The following is a 22,074-nucleotide window of genomic DNA, read 5'->3' as shown; positions in this document are numbered from 1 at the left end:
GGTGGTGACTCCTCTGTGTTCACTGGATAGCTGGTGGAAGCTAGGTGGGGGGCTAATGTTGTTAGCATAGCTCCCCTCTGTTTTGTTAGCCTCGTTTGTATCCAGGAAGTCCGCTGCCGGTGCCGGTGTGACGACAATGGCGTCGCTAGCAACAGTTGCCTGGGAAAAGCACAGCTGTTCTCTGGCCAAACGTGTAGCTTGCCTGGCAAAAGGTAATCAAGTCAATGTAAAAACTGGTCTCCGTTTTTAAAAGACCGGTATGTCCCTTTCAAGCTTTCTAAAAGCTTCCTAATGGTTGTAATGACTGTTTGTTTGCTTGTGATGAGGGAATGCGATTAAATAAATATTTCATTTACCAACGCTTTTGGTTCGGAAAAAGTGCTTTCTAAAATAGTGTCCTACCTGACACTTGGTATGCATACACACGTTACTGCCAGGGGCGATTTATGCGTGCTGGAAGGGCTGCCTGTTGGAATCATGTGCACAGAAACACGAAAGCTAATGTCCGACACTCCAAGTCCATTTCAGGGGGTTATATTATTGTGATTATAGTTATTAGACGGTAAGGCGGTTATAAGACGGTTTCGTTGTTTGGAACTTCTAACTGAATTTCGGCCCACTGGCCAGAGACGGCAGATTTCCAACAAACGCCCTGCTCCTCTGACTGTATATGTTACGGTATACATGTGCTAATCCAGTTGGTCATTTGTAATTTAAAATGTGTGTTTGTGTGATAGCCACCACCAGGTCGCTGTATGAGAGGAAGCTACAGAGGCTAACTAGAACCTGCCAAACTGAACGGCACAGGTGATGTAGACCAGTACTCTGACAGTGAAGAGGAATACCGGACCGCCACATGGTGAAGTTCATCATGGAGACACTTTCCAACCGCAGCTTCATCTTACAGACCAGCAGTGACCAGTGCAGTAGGCTCAGAAGACTGAGGAACGGGGTACCGCAGGGGTCTGTTCTCTCGCCGATGCTGTTCAACGTCTACATCCACGACCTACCTGATACAGCATCCAGAAAGTATGGCTACACAGACGATCTTGCCATCATGCTGAGCCGACCAACGTGGTAGGCGATGGAAGAGGGTCTTAACATAGACATAGGCACACTGGTAGCATACCTTCGAAGGTGGCGTCTACAACTCAGTGTCGGAAAGATAGTCGCAGCGGCATACCACCTTAGCACCAGGGAAGCCAGGAGGGAACTTGAGGTGCGCGTTGACAACAAATGTCTGGAGGTCCAGCAAGCCCCGAAGTACCTTGGAGTGCGTCTGGATCGGACATTATCCTTCAAGCAACACCTGGAAAAAGTCAAGGCCAAGGTGACATCCAGGGCCGCGCTGGTCCGCCGCCTCGCTGGTACAACCTGGGGAGCCTCCGCTAAGACGCTAAGAATATCCACCCAAGCCCTGGTCTTCTCTGCAGCGGAATACTGCGCCCCAGTCTGGAGCAGAAGCCCTCATGCGAGAAAGGTCGACGTGGCTATCAATACCTCCCTCAGAATAATAACTGGATGCTTGAAGCCTACCCCTGTGTCCCTCTTGCCAGTCCTTGCGGGAATAGCACCGGCCGGCCTCCGACGGGAGGCTGCCACCCTCGCCCTGGCCAGGAAGGGACAAAAGTATGACTGACACATCCTGCACAACACCACAATAACACCAGCACCTCCAAGCAGACTCAAGACCCGCCACCCTTACAACAAGGCAGCACAAGACATGCTCAACTCCACCTCTGAGGACATGCAGAGATGCATGGTTGGCAGCAGTTTGGAAGCAGGAGTGGGAGTCAGCCGGGCCCTCCCGAATCCACCGCTACATCTGGGACCCAGGAGATGGCGCCATTGGAGGAGACGACCTACCACGCCGGCAATGGACCACACTGAACCGTCTACGAACTGGTGTCGGTCGCTTTAAAACATCAATGAAGGCGTGGGGCCTGGCGGACAGTGCGGCATGCGAGTGCGGTGACCCAGAGCAGACCGCCGACCATAATCACCATCTGCCCCTTATATAGACCACCCTCAGAAGCCAGCCTCTTCGACCTAGAACCAGAGATGCGGGCATGGCTACGCGACACCGAGTTGGACCTCTTTTTTTTTAAATAAATTTGTTTTTCAGATTTTATCCCTTTTTCACCCAATTTGGTATCCAATTGAACCCAACCTAGCATCCAATTATCCCCTGCCTATTGCGTAGGATCCGCCGCACGACCCCGTGGCCGGCAGCCCCAGAGGAGACCGCCAGGCAGACTAGCTGACTGGCTCCTCGAGCCCAGCACCGTTATTCCGGCACCCCGGGGGCGCTGTTGCGCGACGGATCCTTGTCCGGAAATAGTCCTATACCGCCCTCTGGAGCGGCCGCTCAATATGCTGCTCCCTGTGTGCCTCGGCCATATCCGGGTCTGGCGAGACCGGGATTCGATCCCAGTCCCCGGTGGGCAGCTTGCACTAGTGGCTAGTGCTTAGACCGCTACGCCACCGCAGGGCACACCGAGTTGGACCTCTGACGTTACACGAAAGAAGAAGTGAAGAGGAAGTCAGGTATGACTGTCATAGGGATATATTTGTCTCTATAGTCAAGTTTGTTGGCTTTCTTAGGGTTTTTCATCTGCAATGAGAATTTGAAACCTCTACAAATGTTTTGTTGCACATTTATTTTGGGGATAATATTTGTATGGATTAGCCTTTTTTTTTTTTTTTTACTGTGTCATCCTGTACACGGGTTCAATGTCTTCACAATGATTTGTGAAAACAGAGATATGGATCTGGCAAGACCTTCCTAAAACCAGGTGTGTATGCTTCTGGTTCTACAGGTTCAGAACAAGCTGGGCAGGAGACTCTACCCTACACTGATCAGAACCAGCACGGGGGCAGGCAGGTGGGTGCAGGATGACACTTTGAACCACCTTGAATAAAGTCTATTGTTTAATGACCAAAAAGGTCATATGTCCCTCTTATGAGCAGGTTTGGAATGGATACATTTGGTTTGTTCTCTAAATGTACACATTTTACAATACTCTGAAAATGTTGCCTGCAGTACCATAGATCAGAGAATTATTCTACTGTGGTACTCGGATGTTATTCCTTACTTTTAAAAGATGGGGCTGAGCTCTCAGAATGATAATTATGGATGCTTTGTTCACCATCACTGTCTTATATCTTGGATGATCAGAGATCAAGCGAGCAGTAGTCTTACATTAAGTTGTTGTTATTGGCTGTTCAGTAACCCTACCTAACTACAACCCTGCCTGCCTCTGCAGCGAACTCCGTCCGTGATTCTCAGAGGGAGCCTATGCAGCTCCACTTCCTCCGCCTACTCCTCCTCCTCCTTGTCTTGTGGGACCTTCAGCATTACTGAGATGGTGGGGATTAGGCACTCGTCTCTCTCACTCTGACACTGGTGCAAGGATATTTATGTAACCTTTTTATTTATTTATATATACTGTATATATATAACCTTTTCTATAACTTAAGAGATCAAGCGAGCAGTAGTCTTACATTAAGTTGTTGTTATTGGCTGTTCAGTAACCCTACCTAACTACAACCCTGCCTGCCTCTGCAGCGAACTCCGTCCGTGATTCTCGGAGGGAGCCTATGCAGCTCCACTTCCTCCGCCTACTCCTCCTCCTCCTCCTTGGAACCTTGGACCAGGCCCCACAGGGTCAGTACTCGCGTTGTTTCTCACTTCTTTTTAGCAGGGCATGGCGATGAAGGATCAGTATGCCATGACTAGCAAATCCCTGTCCTTCACTGCCAAGATCTCACCTATTAAACGTGAAACCAAGGCACTTGCATATTCCTTGTTTACATCTGTCCTTCATCTTTTATTTATTTTTATTTTTTTCCTCAAACTTAAACTACTGGTAGGCTGTTTGGGATAAACGTCTACAGGTCTCTAGGATTCACTCTTGTTTATGGATTTGCAATTGGTATTATGACTGCCAGGCTGGCTTATGTATGTCGCGCTGGGAGGTACCCCGGTGGCCTCCGTGGAGTCATGCCGCTTTCTAGGCATGACCATCTCCCGGGACCTAAAGTGGGAGCAGAACACCGAGGCCCTCACAAAGAAGGCCCAGAAGAGGATGTTCTTCCTCCGGCAGCTGAGGAAACTCAGGCTGCCGAGGTCCATGATGGTCCAGTTCTACACGGCCATCATAGAGTCCATCCTCACCCACTCCATCATCACCTGGTTCCCTGCTGCAACGACCAAGGACAAGGCCAAGTTGCAGCGGGTGCTACGTTCAGCAGAGAGGGTGATCGGCTGTCCCTTGCCCTCCCTCAACTCCCTGCATGACACCAGGGCTCTGAGGAGGGCAAGGAAGATCATGGCAGACCCCTTCCACCCCGGCCACGGCCTCCTCACCCTGCTTCCCTCTGGAAGAAGGTTGCGGCTGCCTAAGGCACTGAAGGCCCGCCACAGGCTCAGCTTCTACCCCTCAGCCGCCAGGCTGTTAAATGACTCTGGCTTCCCCCCCCCCCCCCCCCGCCCCCAAGTCTGCCCAGGACTGAACTGGACTCACTGTAAAAAACTCTGCACTGCACTTTACTTTATACCGCACTATCCAATGCACTGTTGTCTGTCCTGTGTTGTTGTTGTGTTGTCCTGTTTTTTGATATGTGAAAAAAGTATAAACGCACTTGCTGTGGTGACGAAGCAAATTCCTATATGTGTAATGCATAGTGGCAATAAACGTTATCTCAATCTCAATCTCAAAACCAAGTGACTCTGAATTATCTAAATCAAAGCATTGACATCTTTAAAAATGTAAACTTTCTTAGGAAAGAGCTGAGCGAGCTGCCTCGTCCCCCCCTTTTCCCAGTTACCCAGTACTTTCACTGCAATGCTTTATAACAGCCTTATAACAGCCATAACAGCTTATAACAGCCTTATGACCCTATGTCCTCTGAAGCCCTTTACAGAGCTAACTAAGTGGGATTACCTACCTGTGACCTGTGACCTGTGACCTCTCCATCAAGATAATGCATCCTGATAGCTTTACCCCCACAGAGCCATGGCTTTCACTGGGCGAAGTGTAATTACAGCTCTGAGCCTGAGAGAGTGAATCACATCCATCTGGGAGGCAGTGGTTCTCACTGAAGGCTTGGTCTGCTCCCTGGCGGTGTAATGTGTATATTACATTACGAATCAGAATCTGAATGTTTGGCGCGGAACCCTTGTACCGGACGAGTTTAGAGGAGGGACCAGATTTACCCGGACGAGTTTAGGAACGGACATAAGGCAACGCTCTGTTTGCGACGAGGGAATATTGAACCAGTGTGCAGCTTCACGCTGTGTTGTTTGGCTGCACTGTCGAGTTACTTAACCAACTAAAAACTAGACATAACACATCCAAACACCATCTAAAAACATCAACTACTTTCAGGATGGAATTGGACGAAGATATCCGACCCACTCCCAGAGGGTTTCATTGCAGCCTGTGCAGTGTGAACGTCCCAAACCGTGAGTACACAGCGAGGCTGAGGGAGGAGGTGGTTACCAGGCAGGGTTCACCACCTTAACCAGGCTAGCCTAGCCTTGTCCTGCAGGTGACCAGTCTGGTTGACAGAGAAACAAGTCTCGCCGTTTGACCCCTTTATCCATTAACTATTGTCTTATTGAATGTTGTATCTGTTTATTTCTTGTATTTGCTTTTATTCATTGTCATTTTTATTTTCTCACTATGCTCCTCTTGCTTTATTTTTTAATCATGTATGTATAAGCACTTTGAATATCCCCTGTTGGATGAAATGTGCTATACAAATTGTATATTAATAACAAACCATTCCATCCTCCTCACCCGTCTCCAACACATTGGCGTAACCGGCACCGCCCTCTCCTGGTTCAAGTCCTATCTCTCAGACAGACATCAATACATCTCAATAAATAACAGTAAATCCTCCACTACTCCAATCACCCACGGTGTCCCCCAGGGTTCAGTGCTAGGCCCCCTCCTCTTCATCCTGTACATCCTTCCCCTTGGACAGGTCCTCCGCCGCCACGGCCTCCGCTTCCACTGCTATGCCGATGACACCCAACTCTACCTCTCCTCCAAAACCATCTCCCCTAACACCCACTCCACTCTCACTACCTGCCTCAGCGACATAAAATCATGGATGCAACAGAATTTTCTGAAACTCAACTGCAATAAATCGGAAATCCTCATCATCGGTCAAATCATCAAAGTCCCTCACCCGTCCCACCCAGACATTCTCACTCAACATCGATGGCTTCACCGTAACCCCCTCCAACCACGTCCGCAACCTCGGCATCATCTTTGACCCCACCCTCTCGTTCCTTCCCCATGGCAACCAGGTCACTAAATCAGCATTTTTCCACCTCAGGAACATTGCCCGCATCCGACCCTCCCTGTCCTTTTCTCCTGCTGAAACACTCATCCATGCCTTCATAACTTCCCGACTCGACTAGCCTACTACAACAGCATCCTCTACGGTTTGCCTAATAACATCCTAAACAAATTCCAATACGTCCAGAACTCTGCTGGCCTGCCCGTCTGCTCACCTCCATTCGCCGCCATGACCACATCACCGCTGTCCTCCAAAACCTACACTGGCTCCCGGTCAAATACAGGATCCAATTCAAAGTCCTACTCACCACTTACAAAGCCATGAACAGTCTGGCCCCCTCCTACCTTGCCGACCTCGTCCTCCTCCACACCCCCTCCCATTGCCTCAGGTCTGACGACCAAACCACCCCCAAGACCACCAGGACCAAGCCCCGGACCTGGGGTGATAGGGCCTTTTCAGCTGCAGCCCCGTCCCTCTGGAACGCCCTCCCCAACCACATCAGACAGGCCAACACCCTCTCAACATTTAAGCCCTCAAAACCCACCTCTTCAAGCTTGCCTTCACCAGTTAACCGCCCTTCCCATGTGCCCCCAGCACTACCTTAATTAGGCCCCTATACTTTTTTTTTTGTGTTTTTTCATTTATTATTACTACTCGATCTTTTCAGTTTGTAAAGTGTCTTTGAGTGTCTAGAAAAGCGCTATGTAAGTCTAATGTATTATTATTACAAATAAACCTGCCTTGCCTTTGTGTGATATTCGTTATTGGCTTTGTTGTGAAACAAACACACAAGAATGATACTGAGACACAACCAATGTGACACACGTGAGTTGTGATCATGTCTCTTTTATTATTATTATTATTATTATTAATATTTTTAACCAACAATCACACTGTTTCTCTCTCACAGAGGCCAGTCTGGACGCTCATGTGAAAGGACGCAAACACAAGACCCTGTACAACGTGCGCTCCACCAGGAAGGCCCAGGAGGAGAACAGCCTGTTCGTCAGCGGGTTCAGACGGGACACGTCCCAGGCAGACCTGACTCAGTACTTCCAGAAGTTCGGGCCCATAACAGAGGTCATCATGGACAAGGACAAGGTTGGCTCTGTGTACAGTTGATGAGGGTTGAGAGGTGCATGAGGCCACAGACTGCAGTCTCATAGGAAGAGATTGGTAAATAAATGGTAAATGGACTGACTTATATAGACTGACTTATAGGGGTGTAACGGATCACCTAACTCACGGATCGGATCGTGTCACGGTTTGAGTCACGGATCGGATCATTTTTCGGATCAACACAAAACATAAAAATAAAAAGCTTTTTCCTCGAATTCTGTAAAAACACCACTTTTACTGTGTAAAACCCAACAACATTCAAGATGTCAAAACTGGTATATATATATATATATATATATGTGTGTGTGTGTGTATATATATATATATATATATATATATATATATATATATATATATATATATATATACTGTATATACATTAGGGGTGCAACGGTTCAGTTGGCCCACGGTTCGGTACGGTTCGGTATTTTGGGTCACGGTTTTCGGTACGGTTCGGTTCAGAAACAAATGCTACTATTTATTTACAAACTGTTACTTTACTTTATTTTGCTTATACATAATATGGAACTTTAACATACACATGTATATGTTATGTATATAATGTATATATAATTGTATATAAACAAAAAACACTTTCAAATGTCCAAAAATAAATAAACACTTTCGAAAGTAAAAGTGCACTTTAGCCTTGACAGCTGGTAGCCCGTATACAAACAGGAGGAAAACAAATTCACACTACAAAAGTAACACTTTCCACATAGCGTTCCAACATGTCATGTGTTGTATTCCAACGAGTTGCGACATCGTGGATTAATTTGTGTTTTGGTAAGTCTAACATATCTAACATATTGTCAGAATATGGTGGGCTGTGGTGCTTTTGTGGAAGAAAGTGACTGCATGTCTGATCTTACCCAGGAGGCGGGACACCGGGGTTATTGCCACTGCCTTCTTGGCGGCGAGATTTACGACGTGCGCAAAGCAGCCGATCTGTGGCCCCAGTCCACCAGCTTCATGGATCGCATTTACGATATTTGCTGCGTTGTCTGTTGTTACGGGAATTGTTATGTTTGGCCTCTCCAACTTCCACTCAGTCACTGCATTTGTTAGTTCCTCTGCCAGGTGCGCGCTGGTATGGCTTTCGTATAGTGGACGAGTTTGCAGTACTGCGCTCTTCATCTCCCAATCCGGTGACATGTAGTGGACCGTGACAGTGAGGTAACTCTCCGTTGCCCGGGAGGTCCAACCCTCCGTAGTCAGTGCAAAGCTCTGTGTTTTTGCCAAATCGTCTTCAATGCCTCTGCGCGTTGTTTGGTAAATACCGGGGATTATTTTGGTGCTGAATGATGTACGGGAGGGGACACTGTAACGGGGCTCGAGAGTTTTTATCAGATTTCGAAAACCCAAATCTCCAACCACCGAAAAGGACTGCAAATCCTTTGCAATGAACATCCCCACTGCATTGGTTATTTTTTTGTGTTTCTCTGAAGTGGTAGTGTACGTCTGTCCGAACGCATCAGAGAGAGACTGCTGTCTGCTCACTGACGCTGCCTGACTGGCTTTCCTGCTCCCAGTCAGTGTTATCGTTGAGTGGTAGCGGCGAATATGCTGGTTCATGTTAGAGGTGCAACCATTTGCATATGGCACACGCTTTAAGCAGAGCTTGCAGACAGTAATATTTCTGTCCACTGTTTCCCCCCCCTTATTGTCGTATTCAACGGGAAAAGCGAAATGACCCCACACCGCAGACTTGTAGGAATCCGGGGCTTCCTCAAACTGTTGCGGCGCTCTCAGAGCTAATTTACGAACGCAGCCAAATCGCAGCATAAACCGAAAACCGTCACGGTTCACTAGTGAATTGAGCCGTGGAACGCAAACCGTACCGTCCGTAAAAAAACAGAGAACCGTTGCACCCCTAATATACATACATAACATATTCTACACTCAAACATTAGGCTACATATTAAACAGAAACACACATTCAACTTAAATGATGCAGTAGGAGAGAGGGAGGAGGCACCTGGTTGCAGCAGTGAATCACTGGGCTCTTTAAAGCAGACAAATAAACATGTTTTATGCCACTTTTAACTAAATAATAAAGTGAAACCTTACTTTAAACATGGTATGAAAAAATTGGCTACATTATCAGAAGTTGTCAAGATGCCTTTTTCGTGCCTCCCGTCAACACACCAGGGTGATGTCGCGGCAAATGTGTGGCCATGCTCGTACGACTTTCTCGTTGCACAACGCTTAAACACCGTAACTTTTTTATCGACCACACTTCCAATGACACTGTCCGTCATTGTTATAATTGACAGAGAAGCCAAAGTGCTTCCATACATGGGATTTAAATGACGAGGGAGGCATTTCGAGTTCTTCTCTGTCGCCAACATTAGCAGCACTCGCCATGATACACTTGGGCTGTGTTCGTAAATTTGCTCTGAGAGCGCCGGAGAGCACACTGGGTCCGACGTCATAAAGGGACCAAGTAATTTGATTGGACAAGAGGCGTTCCATGAATGCTGATCAGATTCCAGAGCGAATTTACGAACGCAGCCATGTTGTTCTGGATTTTTTGTTTCTCCCCATTATCAACCTATCATTGCGATTTAGAGTAAAACAAAGCACACAACTGTCGCGTCTATCTTTTTCATGGCAACTCTACATTGTGATTTACAAGGGATATTAACTTATATTAAGTAATATTATTACCTGGTTACATTTTGCAATTGATCCGCGGTACAAATGCGTGCCGAACCGTGGGGGGCGATCCGTACGGATCACGGATTATCCATGATCCGTTACACCCCTACTGACTTATATAGACTGACTTATATAGATGACTTATATACACTGACTTATATAGACTGACTTATATAGACTGGCTTATATAGATGGCTTATATATACTGACTTATATAGATGACTTATATAGACTGACTTATATAGACTGACTTATATAGACTGACTTATATAGACTGGCTTATATAGATGGCTTATATATACTGACTTATATAGATGACTTATATAGACTGACTTATATAGATGACTTATATAGACTGACTTATATAGACTGACTTATATAGACTGACTTGTATAGATGGCTTATATCAGGGGTCCCCAAACTTTTTTCTGTGAGGGCCACATCATTTTTCCTTTCTGTGATGGGGGGGCCTGGGTCGGTCTCTAACATAAAATAATATGGAACGGAGTGAAATGGAGGCGGTTGCGCGCAGGAGAGCACTGGTGGATGCAAACAAAGTCTAAACAGTTGAATTTGGATGGAATTTATACCTATAGTGATATGTCAATGAAATATAATCAGTTTTACAGTCTGATACATGAGGAAGTCTGATACACTGATGGTGCCAAAATGTCTCCAAATGGCACAATTGGTTGTCCGCCTAAACATACCTGTCCTTAAACAGGTACAAAGTTGCACTGGCTTACATTACTAGCATCTAATTTGGCACAAGTACTCATCAGACCCTGGAGTACAGATTCCTAGATGATTTGGGCTATAAGCTCAGGTTTCCTAGCTGATATTCACTCTAAAAGCTGTGTTTTTTTAGGCGGAGATTAAATTTGAGATTTTTCTATGTTCTAGCTCTATTTACTCTGACACATTAACATATATTTTGATTCTGACACTTCTACAGCCACCCCACATTTGATACCAAGGGATTTTTTGCGCAACTCATGAGAGACTGCTCATTACGTGCTCCAAAACTTTCACACACAGCTCAGCTCCCATTGGCTCCCACATAACTCGAACCCTGTGCTACTGATTAATCTGCGCAGTGGAGCACCATGAAAACGTATGGCACCTTGACACAGATCATGAACATATCGGTAAAATGATTTCGTTTTCTCCTGCAGCTGGGCATCTACATTATCTAATCCCCCATTGTTTCAATTCATCTGGTGCCTACTTGCGGACAAACTCACCGCGGGACACACCTCCTCCGCGACCACATTCATACATTTATTGACAAACTCATCAGTACTGGCCCGAACGGATGACTGGTATAACTGGGTTTTGGGTACAAACGTATTCTGCTGAGCTGATTTTAGCTTCGACACTTGTCTGCTCTCATTTGGTCTTGTAAACTAGCATACTTGTCTTTGTGGCGGGCTTCATAGTGTCGGTGCAGATTGTATTCTTTGAACACAGACACCGCTTCTTGACAGATGAGCCTTTTCTTTGCATTTAACAATAATAATCACTTGTGCACTGTTGGTTAAAAACCCTGCATTCTGAATCAACTTTTCTCTTCACCAACCGTTTGGCCATTTTTCATCTCTGAATTTTCATTCTAGCTTGCGTGCACCTGCTATAGATCCGTGCTCGTTCACTATGGAACGTTACGTTGAATGTACCGCATTCTGAATTCCATTGACCGGCCCGGGTCGGCTCGGCTCGGCTCGCATTTGAACAGTTCCGGGTACGAGACGTTTTCCACTATACACAAGAGACCAGGAACGAGTAGGAGGAGTAGGAGATAGTATGCGGAGTTACGCGTCATAACAGCGCTTCACTGTAATAAGTGCCGCTATACAGCTCAACGGGGGGAAATGCGATAAGAATTATGTCAAAATGCAGCATTATCATGCACAGATCAGCCTTAAAACATGTAACGTTAAGTGCCTGTTACTTGCCGCTTTCAGTTCTAGTAGACTAGTTTAGATCTCGCAACCAGGGAAATGCCGACATGAAATGCAGACACAATTCTATTTTTATTTCTCCTGACACGTTGAGCACTGTGCTTTCTTTTGTTGGTGAACTACCGTAATAATCCTAAAAACTGTTCAAAAAGTGCAACTTCTCTGCTTTCAGAAACTGTTTTAATTTTTTAGATTGGGCATATAGTTCATGAATTACGATAGTTTGAAGGAACGCTGTAAAATCCTGTCTGCGCCTACAGCTCCGGTTTCGGACCAAGACGCGAATCTATCGGCATTAGTCAAATCATTTTTATTAATAATTAAATAATAATTTTAATTAATTTAATAATTTTGCCATTTAGCAGACGCTTTTAATCCAAAGCGACTTACAATTGCGAATTACAGGGACATTCCCCCTGGAGTAACTGAGGGCTAAGTGCCTTACTCAAGGGCACACTAGTAGTGGTGTGGTTTCAGGCGGGATTTGAACTCACAACCTTCTGATCACAGGTCCAACTCACTATCCACTAGACCACCACTACCCCAAATAAATGCTCACATCCAGTCATCCGCTCACTGCTCTCCATCAAAAATGGCACATCCATCAATAATATTACATAATAACAACTGCTCTGATTAGATTGCTTAGATTGTTTAATACAGGGGTGCTCACACCTTTTGGAACCAAGATCTACTTTTCAAGTAGCCAGTCTGCCAAGATCTACCAGTCTAGTTTCAACATCGCAAACGTACATGCGCATACTACAAACACACACACACACACACACACACACACACACACACACACACACACACACACACACACACACACACACACACACACACACACACACACACACACACACACACACAGTTCCCAGCCTGCATAGTAAACTCACAATACACTTTCCCTCTCTCTGTCACACAGCCACAGGGGAAGACCATCACAAACCCTCCCTCTTTGCTATTCTCGCTCACACACACACACACACACACACACACACACACACACACACACACACACACACACACACACACACACACACACACACACACATTTGCCAGTCTGCATAGGGAGCCATAGCACAAACCCTCCCTCTCTCTCCCCCTCTCTCTCCCTCTCTCTCTCTCACTCTCTTACACACACACACACACACTCACTTTCTCTCACTCACACACTGACAGCCAGTCTGGGGGAAAAACGAGATGAACTCGCGAGTATCATGCTTCATTGAACGGAAAGTCCTATCTATTCCATTCAAAGTGTTTAGCCTTCCCCCTTTCCACTGGTAATAAGGAATTGGCAAGAATAGATCGATATAAATAGATCAACATAATGCAGCACTATCATGCACAGATCAGCCTTAAAACATGTATTTCTACGGAAAGGCTGACTGACGCGGGGCTCATACAATCTAACAAGATACGAGTGCTCTGGTGTCTTGCTGGTAGTCAAATATATTTATTTATATATACAGCATATGAATGTTACGTGCCTGTTACCTGCCGCTTTCAGTTCTAATAGTTTAGATCTCGCAACCAGGGAAACGCCGACTGTTAAAGGGAGCAAGACGCGAATCTACCGGCATTTGACTGCCGCTGGACTGAGGAACAGCATAGGCACAGGACATCGCCATAATAGCGATTTATTTTGTTATGCTTGTTGTAAATAAAAAAATTGCATAATTTTTCTAATCTTTATTAATAAGTTATTACAGAAACAGTAAGTGACATTTTCCGAGAGGGAAATCTGTTGTGGTATTTAAAAATGGCGGTTAGCAAAGAAATCTATGAACATGGGATGACGATTTCCATTGACCAATCAACGGTGTGCAGCGTCACACGTCACACGCAGCCTGGCAAAAAGGTACCTTTCGGCCCTGTAGTTCCTGCTCGTGAAGGGTAGCTAAAGAACCGAGCCGACCCGGGCCGACAAATGGAAAAGCGCCAAAGAAGCAGTGGAGAGAAGGATTTGGGGGGAAACCAGGGAGGGAGGTAATGATGTAGGGGGGGAAAGACAGCAGTGGAGAGGAAGAGCTAGGTGGAAGGGGGAGAGAGGAAACGAGTGTCAGCTAGCCTGTGCTATATTGACCCTGGATGACAAACACATAGATCACCCCCCCCCTCCATGTGTGTGTGTGTGTGTGTGTGTGTGTGTGTGTGTGTGTGTGTGTGTGTGTGCATGTCTGTGTGTGTTGCGGTTCATGTGGTTGTAGGCCTACAGTACATTGTTCCACTGCCTTAGCTGCAAAATGTGTCATGACAAGAAGTCAAACCTGCAGGACTACAATGTACAGTTCCTCTAGCAGTGCTACAGGGGTAGAGATGCAAAAACAACATGTTTGCATACTTGGTGTCTAAATACAACAAAGGCCTTCCTACAGTGCTCACACACCCTGCGGGCTGACCCGGGCTGGCACTGTAGTGGAAAAGCGCCAATAGACTGACTTATATAGACTGACTTATATAGACTGACTCATATAGACTGACTTATATACACTACCGTTCAAAAGTTTGGGGTCACTTAGAAATTTCCTTATTTTTTAAAGAAAAGCACTGTTTTTTTCAATGAAGATAACATTAAACTAATCAGAAATACACTCTATACATTGTTAATGTGGAAAATGACTATTCTAGCTGCAAACATCTGGTTTTTAATGGAATATCTACATAGGTGTATAGAGGCCCATTTCCAGCAACCGTCACTCCAGTGTTCTAATGGTACATTGTGTTTGCTAATCGCGTTAAAAAACTAATGGATGATTAGAAAAACCTTAACCCTTGTGCAATTACGTTAGCACAGCTGAAAACGGTTTTGCTGGTTAGAGAAGTTGTACAAATGGTCTTCCTTTGAGCTAGTTGAGTATCTGGAGCATCACATTTGTGGGTTCAATTATACTCTTAAAATGGCCAGAAAAAGAGAACTTTCATATGAAACTCGACAGTCTATTCTTGTTCTTAGAAATGAAGGCTATTCCATGTGAGAAATTGCCAAGAAACTGAACATTTCCTACAACGGTGTGTACTACTCCCTTCAGAGAACAGCACAAACTGGCTCTAACCAGAGTAGAGGAAGGCCCCGGTGCACAACTGAGCAAGAAGACAAGTACATTAGAGTCTCTAGTTTGAGAAATAGACGCCTCACAGGTCCTGAACTGGCAGCTTCATTAAATGGTACCCGCAAAACGCCAGTGTCAACGTCTACAGTGAAGAGCCGACTCCGGGATGCTGGCCTTCTAGGCAGAGTGGCAAAGAAAAAGCCATATCTGAGACTGGCCAATAAAAGGAAAAGATTAATATGGGCAAAAGAACACAGACATTGGACAGAGGAATTGAAGGAGAAGTGTTATGGACAGACAAATCGAAGTTTGAGGTGTTTGGATCACACAGAAGAACATTTGTGAGAAGACGCAGAACAAGTGAAAAGATGCTGGAAGAGTGCCTGACGCCATCTGTCAAGCATGGTGGAGGTAATGTGATGGTCTGGGGCTGCTTTGGTGCTGGTAACGTGGGAGATTTGTACAAGGTAAAAGGGATTTTGAATAAGGAAGGCTATCACTAAATTTTGCAACGCCATGCCATACCCTGTGGACAGCGCTTGATTGGAGCCAATTTCCTCCTACAACAGGACAATGACCCAAAGCACACCTCCAAATTATGCAAGAACTATTTAGGGAAGAAGCAGGCAGCTAGTATTCTGTCTGTAATGGAGTGGCCAGCGGAGTCACCAGATCTCAACCCCATTGAGCTGTGGTGGGAGCAGCTTAACCGTATGGTACGCAAGAAGTGCCCATCAAGCCAATCCAACTTGTGGGAGGAAGCGTGGGGTGACCTAGAACAGCGTTTCTCAACCTTTTATCAGTCACGGCACCCTTCAAAAGTCGATAAAATCTCAAGGCACCCCAGTCTAAAATATAGCTATTCAAAAACGACACTGCATCGCCCAGACAGCCACACACACGCACACACGCACACACACACACGCACACACACACACACACACACACACACACTCAGTGGCTATCGATACAAATAAAAGTTGTATTATTATGAGAGAGAGAGAGAGAGAGAGAGAGAGAGAGAGAGAGAGAGAGAGGAGAGAGAGAGAGAGAGAGAGAGAGAGAGAGAGAGAGAGAGAGAGAGAGAGAGAGAGAGAGAGAGAGAGAGAGAGAGAGAGAGAGAGAAGAGAGAGAGAGAGAGAGAGAGAGAGAGAGAGAGAGAGAGAGAGAGAGAGAGAGAGAGAGAGAGAGAGAGAGAGAGAGAGAGAGAGAGAGAGAGAGAGAGAGAGAGAGAGAGAGAGAGAGAGAGAGAGAGAGAGAGAGAGAGAGAGACGGCAAGTGTGCATCAAAGGCATCAGGCACGTAACCGTGCTGTATAAACATGACACAGTGACCGAACAAAAGTGGGAATTTATGGAACACATTCATTTTCATATTCCCACATTTGATTGGAAACACCTATCCAGTCTATTCAACGTAAACACCGGGGATGCAGAGTTATTAAGCCAGAAAATGCGTCTCTCTCTCCCGCTGCGCGCATGACCTTGTCTGGATGTATTAAATTCATTGCATGAAAACGAAACCGTGCGTTATTTCCCGAACTTTCAAACCCTGCTTAGCTTCCCAAGTCGGACGAGAGAATAGTGTCATCGATCATCCATATAGATATTATAGAACATATACATATATATATCCATATACGTAGAACAACCACCTCCACACGCTGCCGGCGAGCGAGACTGCCCTGCCCGATCGGACCTTTTTTCGGGAGCGGGGAACATAGCAGGACCCTTTTAGATGTCATTGATTTGCCTTCCAATTGTACAGTCAGACAGCGGGACCTTTGCTATTTCTTTTGCAGCTTGTGGGCCTAGCATGTGATTAACTATTGCTGTGCATGCTGGCAATATTACGGACTCGGCTATAGTGTGTGGCTTCTTCGCCTTAGCAACAATTTCGGCTACGAGGTAACTAGCCTCCAATGCTTTATCAGACACTTTGGCGCAATTCATCATTACCTGTTCTGGACAGCTATGTTGACTTTTCATCCGAACAAAATATTCAGCATCCTTGCTAGCTTGTGATGGATGATCTGTTGTCAGTTCGTCATGTTCCATGATTCTGCTTGTTTGCTTGTTGATTGCTCTCGAAATGTCTTTGACACACTGACCTTACGCTGAACCCGGTATTGACATTGTGACATGGGAAAGGGGCGCGCGAGACAGAATATAGAATAATTTGACGGCACCCCTGAAGACGCCAGGCGGCGCCCCAGTGTGCCGCGGCACCCCGGTTGAGAAACGCTGACCTAGAATGCCAAAGGTCTGCAATGCTGTAATTGCTGCAAAGGGAGCATTATTTGATGAAAGCAAAGTTTGAAGGACAAAATAATTATTTCAAATAAAAATAATTATTTCTAACCTTGTCAATGTCTTGACTATATTTTCTATTAATTTTGCAACTCATTTGATAAATAAAAGTGTGAGTTTTCATGGAAAACATGAAATTGTCTGGGTGACCCCAAACTTTTGAACGGTAGTGTGGACTGACTTATATAGACTGACTTATATAGACTGACACATATAGATTACATATATAGACTGACTTATATAGATGATTTATACACTGACTTATATAGATGATTTATAGACTGACTTACAGTATATAGACTGACTCATATAGACTGACTCTTATAGACTGACTTATATGGATAGGCAAGCTACCATGCAAGGCGCCGGCCCGCTCATCGGGAGCAATTTTGGGGTTCAGTGTTTTGCCCAAGGACACCCGAAATGTGGCCAGCCGGGGTTCGAACCGCCGATCTGCCGACCTTGCGATCATTAGACGCCGGCTCTACCTCCTGAACCACTGTCGCCCCACTGATTGATTGATTGATTCACTTGTAGTATTGCTTCTACTGACACAAGCCCCTATGTTGTGTGTGTGTGTGTGTGTCCCTCCCTCCCTCCCTCCAGGGTGTGTATGCCATTGTGCAGTTTGACCAGCAGGCCAGTCTGCAGACCAGCCTGTCCCAGATAGAGCACAGCCTGGGGGGCCTGAAGCTGAGGGTCAAGCCCCGGGAGAAGAAACACTTCAAGCTGATCCCGAAGAAGAAGCACGACAACAAGAACCTGCAGCAGGTCCTGGAGAGGCTCCTCCCCCTGCTGTGCCAGGCCGCGTCTGTGAGTGGTCCTCACGCTGCCGCGTCTCCTCATAGGCCAGCACAACACATTATTTAATATATATATATGAATTTTTTCCCCTATTTTTCTATAGTATGTACCAAACCCTATGGTGTGTGTGTGTGCGTGTGTGTGTGTGTGTGTGTGTGTGTGTGTGTGTGTGTGTGTGTGTGTGTGTGTAGGTGACGGAGCAGATGCAGACAGTGGTGGAGAGGCTGCAGCTGGGGGACCATGAGAAGAAGGCCAGACACCTGGTGGTTCAGCTGCTGCAGGAGGTGTTCACCGAGTTCTTCCCAGGTAAGGTAGGGCTAGGGTTCTATCACCTGACGTAGGGCTAGGGTTCTATCACCTGACGTAGGGCTAGGGTTCTATCTTTGAAAACTTTGAAATGAAATGTGTGTGTGTGTGTCTCCGTGTGTGTGTGTCCCAGACAGTCAGGTCCTGCCGTTCGGCTCCTCTGTGAACACCTTTGACCTCCACTCCTGTGACCTGGACCTGTTCCTGGACCTGGACCACACCAAGGTGTTCCAGGCGCACGCCAAGACCTCCGCAGACCAGGCAGGATGACACACACACACACACACACTCCTTTTTTTTATGATTTATTTATGGGTTTTCAGTGTTTCCTCCAGGGGATTTTTGACATTAGTGGCGGAGCGGTCATTTTTCGCGTGCACGCGCATAAAACGCGCACTGGCGCTCAAAACAAAGATGTAATTTCACCAGAAACTAGAGGGTGGCAACATTTATTTTTATAGTGGTTAACTCATTAAAGCCGAGCAGGTGATTTTATATAGAAGGTGATCAAATACCAATCCTACAGCTGCAGCGGAACATGCGGAACGCGCATGACACACACAGAAAGATCATCAGCTCATCGAATATGAAGTACACGAGAGTAGAGTACACATGGAACCGGGAACGCGCATACAGCACTGAACAACATCCGTAGAATATAAACTTGTGACTGACAGTCACATACATACATACAGTACATACATACACACACACACACACACAATGAAAGATCATCAGCTCATCAATACGAAGTAGGCCTACATGAGAGTACACGCACAAAACCGGCTAACGTTACTCATTAACTGTTTACACAAGTAAAATCACAGTGTGACAGTCAGATGGAGCATTCGGTAAACAACAACAGCAAGGTAATGCTATCAGTTGAGTTAAAGAAAACCAACTCTTACCTTTGAGGACACCAACATGAGCCCTGCTTACCCGTACCTCCGCCGTTCTGTTCGTGGTGATTTTAGAGGCAATAGATTATTTTTGCCCCGCGCATATTGCTATGAATAGTTCGAAGCTAGCGTTAGGTGCGAGAATGCTCGGTTAACCCATTAGCGGGAACATTATTTGTTTCACAAAATAGGCTGATTTAATTGACCATGGACATCAGAGACATACATTATGAATGTTCATTTAAAATACTCCATACTGAGCACTGGTATAAGAACATGAACCAGAGAACAGCAGTAAATGCAATAACCCACAGTCGTCGCTGATGATGTTGCATATTCGATTAGGATACGTTTACGGGATTAAAGGGACCGGCGACGGGCGAAGAGAGAGATTTCCTGAAATCTAAATGTCCCGCTAAATTCGGACCAATCACAAAACTGTTTGGAAAGCACGTCGCCTCGCGCCGCGCGCCTGTTGAGAGCGATTCCGTCTCGATTGCAGTGCGAACACAAACGACGAGGTTAATTGCAACATTGTAACATATTGTAACTAACTACGCCCTAAATCGTAACGAAATGTAGGTCTGGAAGCGGCCTAAATCTAGCTTCAATCTGCTTTTTTTCTGTTCTCCGGTCATAATAACTCGCTGCCTTTCTGCGTAGCCTGAATCAAAGTGGACTGTCTGAATCAATTAGTGGCGGAGGAAATTCATTCGTGGCGGCCCGCCACGAATAAATGCATATAGAGGAAACACTGGTTTTACAACACAAGGCAGGGTTCGACAGTAACGCTGTTTTACTTGTCCGGAACAAGTAAAACAATCGCCGGGTTTGTTTGCGCGAGCACGACGACGCTGCTGGATCCCGGATATTTTTACCTGTGTGCAGGAAGAACAACAGACGGCGCAGGCGCGAGACTAGACTAGATGATCGTGAGTGAAGATATTATCAAAGCGTACGGGTGATCGACAGGTGCGTACGCTTTGATAATATCTTCACTCAGGATTGTCTAGTTTCTCGCCTTGCTCCGGGCAAGTAAAACAGCGTTTCTGTCGAACCCTGCAAGGTCATTGCCAAGTCAAGAGAGGAGGGATAGAGGTTTTTTCAGTTAGGTGGTGCCGGGGTAATTTGAATGGCATCTATATAATGTGAAAATGGCTTTTATCAAATTTGGTAGGGAGCCTCGTAGGGTATGCTTGATTTCCTCCAGCTTCTCTCCAACCAGAATGAGTGGGAATGTATGGACCCTCTCAATTCATAAGAATTAACCGCCTTCCCAGCAGAGTTAGAAATGCAACAAAATCCTTAACATATTTGGGCAGAAGTAACTTGGCCGGCAAGACATAAAACATAGCAACAATTGGGGAGCGTTCAATGGGGACAGAGGTGACCTTGGACAAAGTGTAAAAAACAGACTCCCAAAATGAGGAGAGAGAGGGACACAACCAAAACAAAGGACAGAGATCCGCAGGGGCCTGCCGACAACTCTCACATGTAGGATCAATGTCGGGATAAATCTTGGCCAGCTTACACCCAGACCAATGTACCCTATGAACCACCTTCCACTGCAGGAGTGGTGAACCCTGTACAGGATAGGTCTTAGGATCTATTTCTTTCCCCAAGTCCTGTGACCAGATTGTTGGTAGTGTGAAAGGATCAGGGGATTGTAGCATAGATATTTCATTATATAAACATGTAATGGCACCTTTTATAGTTGGGTCTTGTTTTAGAAGCGAATCAATGGGGGGGATGCAGGGAAGCCTGAGAAATGTTTGCGGCCAAAATTACAGACTTGCAGGTATCTGGAAAATTGGGTTCTTCGATGGTCATATATATGTACCAGCTCATTAAAGGAAGCAAATATGCCATCTACATAAAGGCTACTGATGGTGATGCCCTGGCTGGGCCACAGATTGTAGGTATCATCCAGCACAGAGGGGATTAACCCATTAAGGCCTAAAACGAGAATTAGAATAACCCCCTAAAACCTGACGTTTTTCTGGAAATTCCACAAAAGTGTCAACGCCTACTAAAAAAATTATTTCTCAGCCTCTGTAGCAGATAGAAACGAAATTCAAAAAGTATTTAAAAGCTTACACCAGTGGCTTTCATGGGAATTTGAGTTTATTATTTATTAAGGAGTCCAAACCTTCATTAAAAATAATTTAAGCACTATTTTCAATAAAAAATAAATACAAATCAGTGTTTCCTCTACATGCATTTCATCGTGGCGGACCGCCACGATGGAATTTCCTCCGCCACCATTCAGATTTCTCAAAAAAAAAAAAAAAAAAGATTTAGGCCGCTTTTCAGACCTTCACATCGCTAGACACACCCACAAGCGCGAAGCGACGCGCTTGCAAAACTGTTTTGTGATTGGTCGAATACATCTAGGCTGCGTGTAGTCTACAAACTACTTCAAATGTTACAATATGCGCGACGACGGTGCTGGATCCTGGATCTGTGCATCGGTGTGCAGGAAGAACACGGAGCAGGCGCCAGACCAGACTAGATGATCGTGGAGTGAAGATATTATGAAAGTGTACGTGCTTGTCGATCACCCGTCGCATCGCGTACGCTTTAATAATCTCTTCACTCCACAATCATCTAGTCTGGTCTGGCGCCTGCTCCGTCTGTTTTTCTT

At 45.7% G+C, this 22,074-nt stretch overlaps 1 protein-coding gene across 1 annotated transcript in view; it reads left to right on the top strand.

Moving 5' to 3' along the window:
* Positions 1–5,391: 5,391 nt before the first annotated feature.
* Positions 5,392–22,074, top strand: part of tut1 (terminal uridylyl transferase 1, U6 snRNA-specific) — a gene marked incomplete at its 5' end in the record, with an annotated part of 39,673 nt that continues 22,990 nt past the window's right edge. Inside the window, 5 exons of the mRNA XM_080542560.1 lie at positions 5,392–5,467; positions 7,223–7,413; positions 18,028–18,234; positions 18,417–18,531; positions 18,665–18,798. Coding sequence (XP_080398686.1) covers positions 5,392–5,467; positions 7,223–7,413; positions 18,028–18,234; positions 18,417–18,531; positions 18,665–18,798 — 723 coding nt within the window. The remainder of the gene's footprint in view (positions 5,468–7,222; positions 7,414–18,027; positions 18,235–18,416; positions 18,532–18,664; positions 18,799–22,074) is intronic.

The sequence above is a fragment of the Nansenia antarctica genome, assembly GCF_963989245.1.
Source record: "Nansenia antarctica genome assembly, chromosome: 11".
Classification (NCBI taxonomy): Eukaryota; Metazoa; Chordata; class Actinopteri; order Argentiniformes; family Microstomatidae; genus Nansenia; species Nansenia antarctica.
This window is presented reverse-complemented; position numbering and strand designations above follow the sequence as displayed.